This window comes from Cervus elaphus, chromosome 25 (genome assembly GCF_910594005.1).
Source record: "Cervus elaphus chromosome 25, mCerEla1.1, whole genome shotgun sequence".
NCBI lineage: Eukaryota > Metazoa > Chordata > Mammalia > Artiodactyla > Cervidae > Cervus > Cervus elaphus.
Window position 1 is genome coordinate 32,002,062 of NC_057839.1, and position 16,846 is coordinate 32,018,907.

Consider the following 16,846-nt stretch of genomic DNA (forward strand, 5'->3'; position numbering starts at 1 on the left):
CCCTGATGGCTCAGACAATAAAGAATCTACCTGCCAATGCAGGAGACCCGTCAATCCCTGAGTGGGAAAGATCCCCTGGAGAAGAGTATGGCAACCTCCTCCAGTATTCTTGCCTGGAAAATTCCATGGACAGAGGAACCTGGCAGGCTCTTCTTACCAAATTACTCTGAACTCCTGTTTCTCTGAAATTTTATAGAATATATAGTCTCTACCATTACTTTGATTTTAACATTCATTTGTTTTATAATACAATTGTTACTTATAATGGTAAATGATAGATAACACAGTGAAATTAAATATTTTGCTTGTATTGTTTAATGTAATCATTACAGTTATCTAGGTAGAGTTGCTTACAAGTGAAAAGTTTAAGGTATGAGTCACTTTGTACAGGCACTGAGTCAGTTGGTTTTGGTATCAATGACTAAGCTCAGATACATACATAGCAAGAGACACACAGAGTCTCACCCATGTTTATTTTATTTTTTACAATTATCTTACACTGAATATATACATATATATCTTCCTTCCTCAACTTGCAGATACTTCTTTATTTTAGGGACCATGGTTTCCATATCTGACTGCTTATGACTTGAAATGTGGTATTAAAAACAAGAATTTTTTGAGTCATATCCCTTAAAGATTTAGATTCAGATTCTCTGAATCTGGACTGGAGCCTGATAAGCTGTATCTTAGAAAAAGTATTATAAATACATCCAAGTAGGAAAATGCCATCTTTGGCAGGCCATCAAAGCTTATTTTTTTCCTTATTGACACTGTCTTCATAAGAGCCATGATTAGTCCCATAGACTAATCCTGAATATATTCTGTTATTTCCCAAGAATGTCTACATCATACTGCGAACCCAAACTTTACCCACTCTGGGCAATCTCTATGAACCCTACTCTGTGTTGGACATTTTCAACAGTCTTTTCAGAAATGCTCTCTCCCTAAGGACACTAAGGACTCCTCAGAAGCTGATATGAACAGTTTTATTTATTTATTGCCTCACAAACTTCATGTAATGGTTTTAAAGGTAATAACTGCAGATCACTTCTTAGAGCTTTTCAGTGAGGTCTCTTAAAAAAAAAAATGTTGGTTAGCTTTTCCCAGATATTCATTTGCTCTTCTTAGAAATCAGCAGATCTAAATCTAATCTTTTCGAGAATCAAACTGAACAATGTTTTACTCTTCTATGAAAATTTTACATTCAGTTTCACCTCTCTCTTCAAAGTAGAAGTAAATATCAAAAAATTATACTTTATGTTTATCTTGTTGGTTTCCTCAATAAGTAACATATTTTACGTGAAGATTAAAAAACTCTAAAACTGCATCTACGTTTCATGCATATTATATCCTGCTTTTTTTTGCAAGAATGCTCTCTGTTGAGTCAAAATATAAGATGAATCACATTACATATGTAAGTTTAAATTTTCTAGTTGTTGTTCAGTCGCTTGGTCACATCCTACCCTGAGCACACCAGGCTACCCTGTCCTTCACTATCTCCCAGACTTTGCTCATATTCATGTTCATTGAGTCAGTGATACTAACCAACCGTTTCATCTTCTATTGTCCCCTTCTCCTCTTGCCCTCAATCTTTCCCAGAATCACAGTCTTTTACAAAGAGTTGGCTCTTCATATCAGCTGGCCAAAGTGTTGGAATTTCAGCTTCAACATCAGTCCTTCCAATGAATATTCAGGGTTGATTTCTTTTAGGATGGACTGGTTTGATCTTGCTGTCCAAGGGACTCTCAGGAGTCTTCTAAGCACCACAATTTGAAAGCTTCAATTCTTTGACACTAAGCCTTCTTTATCAGCAAATTGATATCTCTGCTTCTGAATATGCTGTCTAGGTTTTTCATAGCTTTCCTTCCAAGGAGCAAGTATCGTTTAATTTCATGTCACCATCAGCAGTGATTTTGGAGCCCAAGAAAATAAAATCTGCTACTGTTTCCACTTTTTCCCTATTTTTTTTCTACGGAGTGATGGGACCAGATGCCATGATCTTAGTTTTTTGAATTTTGAGTTTTAAGCCAGCTTTTTCACTCTCCTCTCTCACCCTTATAAAGAGGCTCTTTAGTTCCTCTTTGCTTCCTGCAATTAGAGTGGTATCATCTGCACATATGAGATTATTGATATTTCTCCTGGCAGTCTTGATTCCAGCTTGTGATTCATCTTGCCTGGCATTTCACAGGATGTACTCTGCATATAAGTTAAATATTCAAGGTGACAGTATACAGCCTTGACGTACTCTTTTCCCAATTTGGAGCCAGTCCACTGTTCCATATCCAGTTCTAACTGTTGCTTCTTGACATGCATACAGGTTTCTCAGGAGGCAGGTAAGCTATCTGGTATTCCCATGCCTTTAAGAAAAATTTTCCAGTTTCTTACGATCTCCATAGTCAAAGGCTTTAGTGTAGTCAGTGAAGCAGAAGTAGATTTTTTTCTGGAATTCCCTGGCTTTCCCAGTGATCCAGCGAATATTTGCAATTTGATCTCTGGTTCCTCTGCATTTTCTAAACCCATCTCATACATCTGGAAGTTCTTGCTTCATGTTTTGCTGAAGCCTAGCTTGAACAATTTTGAGCATAAGCTTGCTAGCCTGTGAAATGAACACAATTGTACAGTATTTTGAACATTCTTTGGCATTGCCCTTCTTTGGGATTGGAGTGAAAGCTGACCTTTTCCAGTCCTGTGCCACTGCTGAATTTTCCAAATGTGCTGACATACTGAGTTCAGCACTTTAACAACATAATCTTTTGGAATTTTAAATAGTTCTGCTGGAATTCCATCACCTCCATTATCTTTGTCCGTAGTAATACTTCCTAAGGCCCACTTTACTTCACACTAGCAGTGACATTTTAAAAATAAATGTGTGAAACTAAGTAGTATAAACTTTATTAACTCGGTATATTCATCATATTATAATTTCAAAATATAATCAATTTTTAAAATACCTAATGAGATAGTTTGCATTCATTTTTTTAGATTAAGTACAGAATCAGCTCTATTTTTTAAGTTGAAGTGTAATTAATTTACAATGTTGTTCAGGTACACAGCACAGTAGTTCAGTTTTATATGTATATATATATATATACACATACATATATACACACATATGTAAATATACATATTCATTTCAGATTCTTTTTGCTTATAGATTATTTAAAATATTGAATATAGTTCTATGGGCTATACAGTTGATCCTTGTCTGTTATCTATTTTATATATAATAGTGTGTGTATGTTAACCCCAAACCGCTAATTCCTCCCTCCCCCTCCCATTTCCCTTTAGTAACCATAAGTTTGTTTTCTATGTCTGTGGATCTGTTTTTGTTTCATAAGAGAGTTCATTTGCATCCTTTTTGTAGATTCCACATTTATGCAATATCATATGGTATTTGTCTTTGTCTGCTTTACTATGACAGTCTCTAAGTCCATCTGTGTTGCTACAAATGGCGTAATTTCATTCTTTTTATGGCTGAGTAATATTTCATTGTATATATGTACTGCATCTTCTTTATCCATTAATCTGTTGATGGACATCTAGGTTGCTTTCATATCTTGGCTGTTGTAAACAGTGCTGCAGTGAACACTGTGGTGCCTATGTCTTTTTGAATTATCGTTTTCTGCAGATATATGCCCAAAATTAATATTGCTGGATAATATGGTAGCTCTATTTTTAGTTTTTTAAAGGAACCTCCATATTGTTCTCCATAGTGGCAAGAACAAATTACATTCTCATCAACAGTTTAGGAGGGTTCCATTTTCTCCACACCATCTCCATGATTTATTATTTGTAGACTTTTAGATGATAGCTGTTCTGACAGAACATTTCAGTTAGAATGTTAATTTTTTATACTGCTTGATCTGTATATAGGTTTCATAAAATTTACACTTAAAAATTATAGTCACCTTTCCAAGTTTTTCCAAACAATTTAATATTTTCTAATAACTCATATCAGCTTTAAACTTAAAGCTGGTAAGTGGTTAAAATTAAATAAATATTTACTAATGGTCAGTAACTCAATGTGGCCAATGACTACTGGGTTAGACAAGGTTACTCTAGAAACAGACTGTATACTTTTAAATATTGGACTCAGTTCCTACATGCTACGTGATTCTTGTGAAATGACAACCTATTTGAAAATTTTTGGCTCATCTGTATTGCTGGGTTAATAATATAGCTATATCAGGTTGTTGTAATTAAAGGAGAAAACCCAAAGCATTCAATGACTGACTGACAAGTGTTCAGTCATATCCAACTCTTTACAACACCATAGGCTATAGCCTGCCAAGCTCCTCTGTCACAAGCATTCAATAAATATTAACTATAATCATCATCAAAGTCATTATACTACATTTAGGCTAGTGGTACTTACCCTCTTACGGGTAATGGCTCCTTTCAAAATCCTATGAAAGCACCATCTGTATCCCATAAGACACTAATATGGTATATATCTGTTCTCATAAAACTTCAGGTTCAGAGCAACCGCCTGAAGCCTAACATCCTTTTTAAGTATCTTTAGGCTCTAGGTTTATGATGCTTATTTTTAAATTAACTATTGTATAATTTCTGACACCAATATCTCATTATTTCCCTTCAACATTTGTGACTATGTCACGGGGTTGTTTGAGGAAATGAGTTCATGTTTGAGGAAATGAGTTCATGAGTTCAAATAATTTAACTGTGCTTCAAGATTTCATTTGTCTTCTTGCATATTTACATTTTGCACTAATTTCTGGACAGAGGAGATGCTTCTTATTTACCAGATATATAAATAAATGTTGATAATTGAAGATAAAATTAAATAAGTACATAAAAGAAACATTAGTTTTCTCAGTTTTCAAAATAACTTTTGATAATTATTGTTCAAGCAGCTATATTTTTATAGCAACTGGATCACATATAATAGACTCAAAGATCCTTTACATATATATATATATATGTGTAGTTAATATATATATTAGCTAGAATTTTTTATTTTTGAAGAATTATGTAACAGTAAATATATTGCCATGTAATAATCTGCCCTGAAAATGTGTATACTGCATAAAATTAGTTTAAATGCATTCAAATTAGTTTAAAATGTAAACTACATTCTTCTACATTGGAGAAGTAGAAATACATTGAAGTAAAAAAGAATAGGCATTTATCTGAAATGGGTAAAGTTTTTGATTAAAAAAGTTATGAAATAATAAAAGTGACTGTTTGTTGCTAAGCATAGAGAATTGCAAAATATAGGAGTGTGAGTTAATTTTAACTGCTCAGCTTTTGTGACTTTGACCCAGGTGCTAGGGAGGCCCATAATGGAGTGAATGAACAATGGTTGGCTAGTCAAATAATAATGATGAGTTTCCCTAGATGTATTCTAGCTCTGTGGCTTGGACATGTATTTTCTCTCTCAGCTCCACTATCTTCATTCTTTATATATGTGGGGAAATACAATCAAATTCAAGTTCATCCTTTGGTTGTTATTCTCCAGGAATAAATGAGGCATAATATGTAAAGTACCTAGTTAAAATGGGTGCCTAATATATATTATTCCCTTTCTTTCCCTTCTACATACTATCTTTAACTTGTCAAATTACAGTGTTCCTTTGTGGGGTATGTAGGGCGAACCAGAGATGTAACTGAAGAAACATTTCTTAAGAGGGAGATGTAAAGGGTACACCTTGATACTGTCTCCTGTAACACAAGACGTACCCCCACAAACAATAACAGGAAACTCTGGTCTCCCTCTGTCTTCTTGCAGTCTCTTGCTTTTCAGTTCAAAGATCTCAGAATCTGTTGATTTACAAAGCCAGTCAGATAGCCAAATCGTATGAAGTAGCATGTTTTAAAAACTGTGGCAAATCTGATTCACTTTGCTATAGAGCAGAAACTAACACACTGTAAATCAACTGTACTTCAATAAAAATTAATTCAAAGTAAATAAAACATAAAAATGATCATAATAATAAAAATTTATTTTATTTTATTTATTTATTTTTTTATTAGTTGGAGGCTAATTACTTCACAACATTTCAGTGGGTTTTGTCATACATTGATATGAATCAGCCATAGATTTACACGTATTCCCCATCCCGATCCCCCCTCCCACCTCCCTCCCCACCCGATTCCTCCGGGTCTTCCCAGTGCACCAGGCCGGAGCACTTGCCTCATGCATCCCACCTGGGCTGGTGATCTGTTTCACCATAGATAGTATACATGCTGTTCTTTTGAAACATCCACCCTCACCTTCTCCCACAGAGTTCAAAAGTCTGTTCTGTATTTCTGTGTCTCTTTTTCTGTTTTGCATATAGGGTTATCGTTACCATCTTTCTAGATTCCATATATATGTGTTAGTATGCTGTAATGTTCTTTATCTTTCTGGCTTACTTCACTCTGTATAAGGGGCTCCAGTTTCATCCATCTCATTAGGACTGATTCAAATGAATTCTTTTTAATGGCTGAGTAATATTCCATGGTGTATATGTACCACAGCTTCCTTATCCATTCATCTGCTGATGGGCATCTAGGTTGCTTCCATGTCCTGGCTATTATAAACAGTGCTGCGATGAACATTGGGGTGCATGTGTCTCTTTCAGATCTGGTTTCCTCAGTGTGTATGCCCAGAAGTGAGATTGCTGGGTCATATGGCAGTTCTATTTCCAGTTTTTTAAGAAATCTCCACACTGTTTTCCATAGCAGCTGTACTAGTTTGCATTCCCACCAACAGTGTAAGAGGGTTCCCTTTTCTCCACAGCCTCTCCAGCATTTATTGCTTGTAGACTTTTGGATAGCAGCCATCCTGACTGGCGTGTAATGGTACCTCATTGTGGTTTTGATTTGCATTTCTCTAATAATGAGTGATGTTGAGCATCTTTTCATGTGTTTGTTAGCCATCTGTATGTCTTCTTTGGAGAAATGTCTGTTTAGTTCTTTGGCCCATTTTTTCAGATTGGGAGAAAATAATAGCAAATGAAGAAACAGACAAAGGATTAATCTCAAAAATATACAAGCAACTCCTGCAGCTCAATTCCAGAAAAATAAATGACCCAATCATAATAATAAAAAACTTAAAAGCTGGCAAACTGAAGCATAGATGCCAGTGTAAAGATCAGCAGATCCAGATCTTTAAAAATAATTGCTATGGGGAAATAAAAGCATCCAAGTGTTTAGCCATCAGTTTGCCACCCCACATGTCAGGTTCTCAAAATGTGTAAAGTTCTAAAGAAAAAATTTACAGTTTACATCAGAATCTTCTGGCTTGTAGCAATTGTAGTATGTGCAAAAGTAAGATGACTTCTTATGAGCTTCCCCAGTAGCTCAGTGGTAAAGAATTGCCTGCAATGCAAGAGCTATAGGAGACATGAGTTCGATCCCTGGGTTGGGAAGATTCCCTCAAGTAGGAAAAGACAGCCCACTCCAGTATTCTTGCCTGGAAAATCCCATGGACAGAAGAGCCTGACAGGCTACAGTCCATGTGTCGTGAAGAGTCAGATATGACTGAGCATGCGTGCAAATGACTTCTTAGAATTGGTCAAAATACTAAGTTAGGGAGCTGGGCTATCCAATAAACCATAGTTTTTCTTGAAATTTTGTGGTCTTTGACATATTATTCAATGTCTTCTATAAAGTAGGGTAGTAATAATACCTAAGGCGTAGGATTTTGTGAGGATAAAATAATTTAATACTTGTGGTAGTAGTGGGAGAAAGACTCCACTCCTAAAGTAGTGTTAGTCACTCAGTCATGTCTGACTCTTTGAGACCCCATGGACTGTGATCCACCAGGCTCCTATGTCCATGGGATTCTCCAGGCAAGAATACTGGAGTGAACGGCCATTCCCTTCTCCAGAGGATTGTCCTGACCCAGGGTTCGAACCCAGGTCTCCTGCATTGAAGGTAGATTCTTTACCGTCTGAGCTACAGGGAAAATCCAGTACTTGTATAGCTTTGTTTAAATCAATACCTGGAACCAGGAAGAACCCCATAAATATCATCTCTTATTTTTATTGTATTCATCCTTAAAATTATTTCTACTTTAAAGAAACCCCTAACATACTCAGTTGCTCTGTTTTGATTCCGCCTATTCCAGGCAACTGAATTGAAAAGAAAAAAACTAGGACAACATCAGCAGCACCATTTTATAGGATGTTCTAGGTGATAAAGTATCATTTGATACAGATTTGACTATATGCACTTAGTTGTTTCTAAAGTTCACATAAAAGTCTGCACATTGGATGCCATTTGAATGTCTGTCTAACATAAGTTCTTAGAAGGAAAACCTTGTGAGCTTCATACAGTCTAAAAATACAGAGTGTGTTGGGTGTAGGAATTTAGCAATGCAGCAGCAACTCTGTTTTGTTAAGATTACTCTATGATTCATTATTGCAATGATGGTAATTATATTTATAGCGACCACGCTTAAAACTTTTTAGAGCTATACTGTGTGAAATAAAATAATATAGAATGAAAGAGAACAAAATGTTTTACAAAATTTTCCAGAATGATACTTGAGTTGTCAATAAAGAATTGTAGTGCTAGAAGGAACCTTAAAATATTGCTCTTATTTTTAATAACAAAGAAGATATTGCATAAAATTTCCCAAGGTTACAGAATATGTGTGATTCCAAAGCACAGATTTATGGTTAAAATAAATCCTTGAAGCAATCTAAATATATCAAATCCCATGTTTTCTTATTGTCATAAAGTTAAACTAGAAATCAAATTACCAACAATAAAAGATACCATTGAGAGCGAAAAAGCAAACCACAGATGGGAAGAAGCTATTTGCAGTGCATATCCCAACAAAGAGCTCCTGTCAAGAATATAAAAAGAACTCCTCAAATAGAAAAATCAGGGAAAACTATTGACTGGACACTTCACCAAACAAAATATTCATCTGACCAATGAACCTATGAAAATGTGCATAGCAACATTAATCACTGGCAGAATGTAAAGTAAAACCCTATATCTCCTAATAGCTAATGAAAGTGAAAGTGTTAGTCAGTCATGTCTGACTCTTTGCAACTCCATGGACTGCAGCCCACCAGGTTCCTCTGTCCATGGAATTTTCCAGGCAAGAATACTGGAGTGAGTTGCCTTCTCTAGGCGGTCTCCCCCACCCAGGGATCGAACCCAGGTCTCCCACACTTCAGGCAGGTTCTTTACCGTCTGAGCCCTAATGGCTAATGGCTAAAATTAAGAGTTAAAACATCAAGTTTTTCCAGTGATATAGGGCAACTCAATATACTTACTGCAGGTATATGTGGAAAATAGTATAATCATTTTAGAAAACTTTTGGCGGTATCTACCAAAGTTAAAAACATGATTATCCAATTACCCAGCAGTTCCAACATAAGGTAAATGGGCAAGAGAAATCAGTGCACAAGTCACTTCAAGAATGTTCATAACAGGCTGATTTTATTAGCCTGAAACTGGAAACAACCCAAGTGTCATGAAAGGTGGAATGGAGAAATAAATTGTGGCATTAGTCATAAAATGAAATACAGCCTGAAATAGAAAAAGAAACAACTGCTGCCACACAACAGCATGGATGAATCACACTGACATGATGATGAGCAAAAGAGGCAAGACATTAGAGATTCTGCAGTGTGTGACGCCATTTGTGTGAATTTCAAGTACAACTGCTTATAGTGATAAAGTCGGAAGAGTGAGAACCTCTGGGCTTGATTGGAAAAAGAAAAAAGGAAGTCTTCTAAAAATTGTTCTGTACATGGATCCAGGAGGTTATATGGGTTCATATGTATTTCAAAAATTCATCTAAGATTTGTGTATGTTTAAGATGTGCATTTTAACAATATCCTATAGTTAAAAAAGTATTCTCTACACTAACAATTAACGTGAATAATCCTGTTGTACTTTAGCAAAATATTGGGATGGACTACGGAAAAAGAAAGGGCTATATGTCCTATTCCTTTAGGGAGGAATGTTCCTCAGTATCTTAAACTGACATGTCAAAGTAAGATCAAATGTAGGATTCTTCATTGTCATTGTCTTGTTGTTATATTATGCTGTGTTTTCAATATATAAACATTGATTTATTTGGGATTTGAAAAGGAGATTTGTCTGTTTTCCTCTACTTTTTAACTTACTAAGTTATTTATTTATATATGTACAAGCTCATACTTTGGGATTCCCTGGTGGCTCAGACAGTAAAGAATCTGCCTGCAATTTAGGAGACCCAGCTTCGATCCCTGGGTTGGGAAGATCCCCTGGAGAAGGGAGTGGCAACCCTCCCCAGTATTCTTGCCTGGAGAATCCCATGGACAGAGGAGCCTGGTGGCTACAGTCCATGGGGTCACAAAGAGTTAGACACGACTGAGTAACTAACTCTTTCACTTTTTTTTTTCAGGCTCATATTTATCTTTCAATTTGAGGTTAAACCAATATTACAGTATTTGTTTTGTTACTCAAGTTGTTACAGCACTAGCTTGGTAGCTCTTTTAGTTGGCCTCTTTGAAATATCCTTTTCATTGTGTGGGCTTTTTGTTGATGTTTTTGCTTGTTTATTTGTTTTCTAGCTCTCCCATACTATCTGGTATGATAAGATACTTGGGGAAGAAATAATTTTCCTTTTTTTAAGTTATGAAGTAAACTTAGTAATCTGGAGTACTTTGTCATCAAAGTCAGGGTCATCTGTCTGATTCCCTTGTGGATTTCCCTCGCGGCTTTCCTGGTGGCTCAGTTGGTAAAGAATCTGCTTGTAATGCAGGAGACCTGGGTACGATCCCTGTGTGAGGAAGATCCCCTGGTGAAGGGAATGGCAACCTACTCCAGTATTTTTGCCTGGAGAATTCCATGGACAGAGGAATCACTGAGATAGAGCAAAAGAGGAATCACTGGTAGATAAAGCCTGGTGGGCTACAGTCCATGGAATCACAAAGAGTCGTACGTGACTGAGCGACTAACACTTTCACTGGTGGCTCAGATGGTAAAGAATCTGCCTGCAATGTGGGAGACCCAAGTTTGATCCCTGGGTTGTGAATTTCCTCTGTAGAAGGGAATGGCTACTCACTCCATTGCCTGGAAAATTCCATGGACAGAGGAGCCTGGTGGGTCCATGGGGTCATACTTTATTATCTCAAGGTCAGGGCCATGTGTCCGATTCCCTTAGGGAGTGAATGTTCCTCAGTATATTGCGTATAGACAATGCTCCTAACTCAAGCCAGACATGTTGCTAAAAACTCTCATTAGAACAACTGCCATAAAGAATCTGGATGGAGAGTAGAGATATATTTAACTTAACTGTGTGTTTTATTTAAGTGAATGTGCTATAAGGACCTGTGATTAAAGAGGAGGAGTGTTAAAAGTTTTGTTTTACTAATAGAGTGATATTAATAACTTAACTAAATATGTTCTCTCTAAGAAAATGTGCTATAAAGAAATATGATTGATGGAGAAGAGCTTTTAAAATTTTTGCTAACCTCAAGACTCACTTGATTGTTTCCATTAAACTGAAAGTCTATTAGTTGTGTCCAACTCTTTGCAATCCCATGGACTGCAGTCCATGGAATTCTGCAGGCCAGAATCCTGGAGTGGGTAGCCTATCCCTTCTCCAGGGAATCTTACCAACCCAGGAATCGAACCGGGGTCTCATGCATTGCAGGAAGATTCTTTATCAGTTGAGGTACCAGGGAAGTCCATTAAACTATATACCCTCAAAGCAAACAGACTTCATGGGAAGAGGAAGAGCTTTTAAATGCCAATAACTTTCTGTCCCATTATGTCTTTTTCTGTCAAAGTTCTATTAGAATTTACTGTTTAAATCAGAAGGAATTCACAAGGAGGTAAAAGTTCCACAGAGACAGAGAAAATGAATGGATTCCTTGAAATTAACAATAATATGAAATTATTTCCACAGTAATATAATCAAGGCAGCTCCAGTGGTGCACCTGAATATGGGATGCATCATAGAAAAGAATTGCTCATGTATATAAGACCAGTTTAATTTCTTGTAAAATATATTTTCAATTATTTTCTAAAATAAAAGTGAAAAAACAATGAAGAGAAAAATCTGTATACTTCAAATCAAAGAATATAGATGAAAAGATTATTTTATTATTTTGTTTGAAAACATTTTCTCTGCAGCCTGAGCCTGCTTATTTTCAATTTCCTACGCAGGATACTTTTTTGTCATTTTATACATAATATTATTAACTTTCAAACAAGCAATCTGATCATTTTAATAATATATTTCTGTCTCCTTTTAATTCATGTGGTTACCTTGGGTACCTTGAATGGTTCATCTTTACCTTCATGTGTTTTTTTGTATGGAAGACTCTATTTTTAATAGTGAAAAACCACATTTTTTTATATATAAGGCTTGTTTCTCAAGCTATTGACTTGAGAAAGCATTCTAAGAATTTTAAATGCCCACTTCCCAATTGGAATATAAACCAAGTTTTGTGAGCACTTTCTTTTCCAGTGCCAAAACTCCATCTTCCTTCTCTCCCTTTTAGCCCCCTTCCTTCCTTCCTTCTTTTCTTTTTTTTTATCCCTTCCTTCTGGTGGCTCAGATGGTAAAGCGTCTGTCTACAATGTGGGAGACCCGGGTTCGATCCCTGGGTCAGGAAGATCCCCTGGAGAAGGAAATGGCAACCCACTCCAGTACTCTTGCCTGGAAAATCCCATGGATGGAGGAGCCTGGTAGGCTACAGTCCATGGGGTCACAGAGAGTCGGACACAACTGAGTGACTTCACTTTCTGTCTCCTCATACATTATGCATATTGATTGAACACTTACTATGTGCTGAACTTACTGTAGTCCCCCACTCCAACCACAGCTCTTCAACACCAGTTAAAATTGATCACAAATGCCCCTAGATATAGCCACCCAAATGTCTACTGTGCATTATAGAGCTTGGATGGTGCTGTACCAAGTACCACATGTAATATCTTTCTCTTGTTTTTGTCTTTATGTTCACTTTCTGGTTATTGCTGCTGATTTTTAAATATTTTACCACTTTCCATGAAACTCCACTATTAGAGATACTTATCTGCTTTGCTGAATTCACTGCATATTGTTGAGGATGAAACACTTTCTTTTCTATGTTGGACTTAAAATTCTGTGCCTTCTGCATCAACTGGAATTTTTTAACTATCCTGGAATAACAAATATTAGATTATTTTATGAAGAAGATTGAGGAAAGTTTCTTTCCCCATATTGGAATCTAGAAGTATTCCTAAAGCAGGAATTCAGATCTCCTTCTCTTTTAATACCTCTGAATCTTTTTTCCCTTTTTCCGTCTCTTGGCAGAGGTGACTTCATTTTTATATGTCTTTTAAGCATGCTCACAAATTCAGGTCCAACCCTGTTCTTTGGGGTGGAGGTGGGACATTGGAGAAGGTATTTCTGAGAAATGGCATTGAAGTGAAATTTAGATTCCCATTGTTTATTCTGTTCCATATCTAACTTTCAGCATTAAAACTGGTTGGTCCCATATCCTTGTTTTGGTTCATAGTGATAGCACTGTGTCTAATCTGGTATATAAATCTTCTAATTTAGAACTGACCCGATCCCATACATAAAGCAATTTAGGAAAAGGAAAATATGGCCTCTGTCCAGTCCAAAATTCCCAATGATAACCCAGGAGGTTTTGAAAGGGTAATTTTCTGATCTAACCCAGAAACAAATTGAATTTATAATTATAGATTATAGTCAAATTAGAGTCTCCTTTGTGTAATGTGAACAATATCAAGTCTCCTTCCCATAATATGAATGACATTAAGAAAAAACATCAGAATGCTGTTGGCATTTTACTGGCAGCTGGGCTCTTGTTTCAGAACTCCAGCCAGTAGGTACAAATTAGATTGTTCAACATAATGGGCCACAGAAGCAATAACATCAAGGTTAATAGGAAGTGATGTGGCTTCTTTTCTTCATAAAAACAGAATAAAGGGAGACTAAAACCCTTCCACATTTTAATTCTAATTTTGTATAAAGAATGATAAAGGAATGGGAAGTTATAAAAGGTAAACTTGTATATATTTAATTAATATTTATTGATGTTTAATACTTGCCTATACTACTCTCTGTGCTAGGAATACAACATTTCAATGCAATAATAAAACATAATCCCCAACTTTGAAGAAATATGTGGATTATTAGAATTTATGTATTTTTGTTTATTAATTTAAATTACAATGTTATACTATATAGAGATCTTAATTTAAGCACCTGTTTTGCTTCCTGATATGATTAATCTCTCTTAATTTTTTTTTTACTCTTGCCATCTTTAGGAGATAGTCAACTTCAACTGCCGAAAACTAGTGGCTACAATGCCACTTTTTGCTAATGCGGATCCCAATTTCGTGACTGCCATGTTGAGCAAGTTGAGATTTGAGGTGTTTCAACCTGGAGATTATATCATAAGAGAAGGAGCTGTGGGTAAAAAAATGTATTTCATTCAACATGGTGTTGCTGGTGTCATCACAAAATCCAGTAAAGAAATGAAGCTGACAGATGGCTCATACTTTGGAGGTTAGTAAAAAAGAAAATGTAACTCAGATGAAATCTAATTTGCTTGCAATATGTATCTTTATCAGAATTTTGGAGATGTCAGAATGTTGATTTATTGGGTTTGAATGTGGACTTGTATTTGAATTCTGGTAAAAGTGTCTATAGTATGTCGACTGAAAAAAATGCACAACCTAAAAGTTGAGAATTATGTTTTATTTGGCAACAAAACTGAGGACTTAAGCCCAGGACACAGTATCTCAGATGGCTCTGAGTGACTGCTCCAAGAGGTAAGGGAGGAGCCAGGGTATATAGCAGTTTTTGCAACAAAGACCAGGTAGTTGGAACATGGAATGATTACTGTTGGTTAGAGAAAACCAGATATCTCAAATTAAAGAATTTAGTGCTTTTCTTTGTATGAAAAGATGCAAGAGTCTGGACTCATTGAAATTATTCTTTTGATATGCACTTCAGTTATCTGGGGCTGGTATCCGTGCTTTCTCATCCTTAGTCCCCTCTAGTGCATTGTCTGGGGTGGCTGCAGCAGTTGACTGGTAGGTGGTGGGCATCCTGTTTATCTCCTCAGTTTGCTCTGGGCTCACCATTGTGTGGCTGTAATGTGATGGATTGATGGCTGAACATCATTTGTTTACTGATATGGCAGGCAACATTTTTTCATTGAAAACTGGTATATTTTCACATTGCAGTGTCACGTGTTCAATGCATATGCATTTACTATTGTATTAGTTAGAATATCGCTTCAGCCTCTTAAACCAGAGCCAAATAACAGTGGCTTAAGCAGATAGAATGGAGAAGGAAATGGCAACCCACTCCAGTATTCTTGCCTGGAGAATCCCAGGGATGGGGGAGCCTGGTGGGCTGCCGTCTTCGGGGTCACACAGAGTCAGACATGACTGAAGCGACTTAGCAGCAGCAGCAGCAGCAAGCAGATAGAAAGTATGTTTTTCTCTCACACAGAAGTCCCAAGAGGACTTAATGACTCTCTCCAAGACAGTTTTTAGGCATGCAGATTTTATTTATTTTGCTGCTCTGCCATCCTCTATTTTCCTTATTTATACAAGACAAATTGGTCCCTCTCCACAATAAGGACCACAGGAAGGGAGAAGGGGGCAGAGGAATTGAAGAATGAGCAGTTTCTCTTTAGATGTGTGCCCAGAATGGCCAATTTCACCTCTATTCACACATGATTGGCCAGAATTTAGTTAAAAGACTACCTCTAGGTATAAGGAAGGCTGGGGAATGTAGCTTCTAATTGTGTGATATATTAGTCAGGGATTTCCAGAAAAATGGAAGCAATAGGATATACTAATCTCATCTAGGAACACCCTCATAGACATATCCCAAATAATATTTTTCTGGGCATCCTATGATCAGTCAAATTGACATATAAATTAACCATCACAAGGGGCTATTTGCCTTGCTAAAATTTCTGACATTTTGAGTTATTTCCAGCTTTTTACGTAATAAGGTATATATTTATATTTGTGCAAATGTACAAAACTTGCCTATGAGTTGATTTACTGGGCCAAAGTCTATGTATACATTTAAATTGAAGTAAACATCAAATCATTTCTTTGATGAAACTGCCAATTTCCACTTTGCTTTGCCCATTGATTTTTACATTTTTCCTCCTAATAAGTAAAATTGGCATCCCCTTATTATTTACTTTGCACTTCCATTATTAACAGTGATACTGAGGCATTTCTTCATAGATATTGATTTTCTATTGCTATTTTGCATTTTTTAAAGTGTTGTTTGTCTTCTTAAAGCAAATTTACAGAAATGTCCCTAATGTTTTGTTTATTTATATACTGTAGCTGTTTTCTCAAAAATTATTCTTTTAAAACTTTCTAATTTTTTGTTTTATCATTCTGATCTTCATTATTATCTATTCGATTTGAATCTTAGAGCATTTGTGTTTCTAAAGTGGGTTTTCTGCACTTCAAAATTATGAAGATGTTTTCCGTATTTACTTCTATTTTATTTCGTTTCACTACATTGTTATTACAATTTTAACTTGTTAGAACAAGTGATGGGGAATGACTATTAACGTCTCTTAGTGCCAGTTCTGATATGACATTAACGACAATGATTAATACTACAGTGTCAGACATTGGCAAGTTTAATAGTTAAATATTACTCAACAGTAGGAAACTGAAATGTTCTCTTTAGAAAAAGTCAGGAAATCTGCCTTAACATATCAGGTTTATTCTATAAGACAAATTCAAGGGAAACTTTTTCTTATCATGAGTGAGGTATTCAATAAGTGGCTCTTATTACTTTGTGTTAATTCTTCACAGACTTTATAATATGCCTTTAGAAGTTTTCTCTGTCAGAATTAATGTCTCCCAACTCTGTGTGTCC

The 16,846-nt window shown here is 36.0% G+C and overlaps 1 protein-coding gene across 1 annotated transcript in view; it reads left to right on the forward strand.

Moving 5' to 3' along the window:
• The window catches only part of HCN1 (hyperpolarization activated cyclic nucleotide gated potassium channel 1), a 436,789-nt gene that overhangs the window by 367,392 nt on the left and 52,551 nt on the right, over nt 1–16,846 (forward strand). Inside the window, exon 6 of the mRNA XM_043887787.1 lies at nt 14,245–14,485. Coding sequence (XP_043743722.1) covers nt 14,245–14,485 — 241 coding nt within the window. The remainder of the gene's footprint in view (nt 1–14,244; nt 14,486–16,846) is intronic.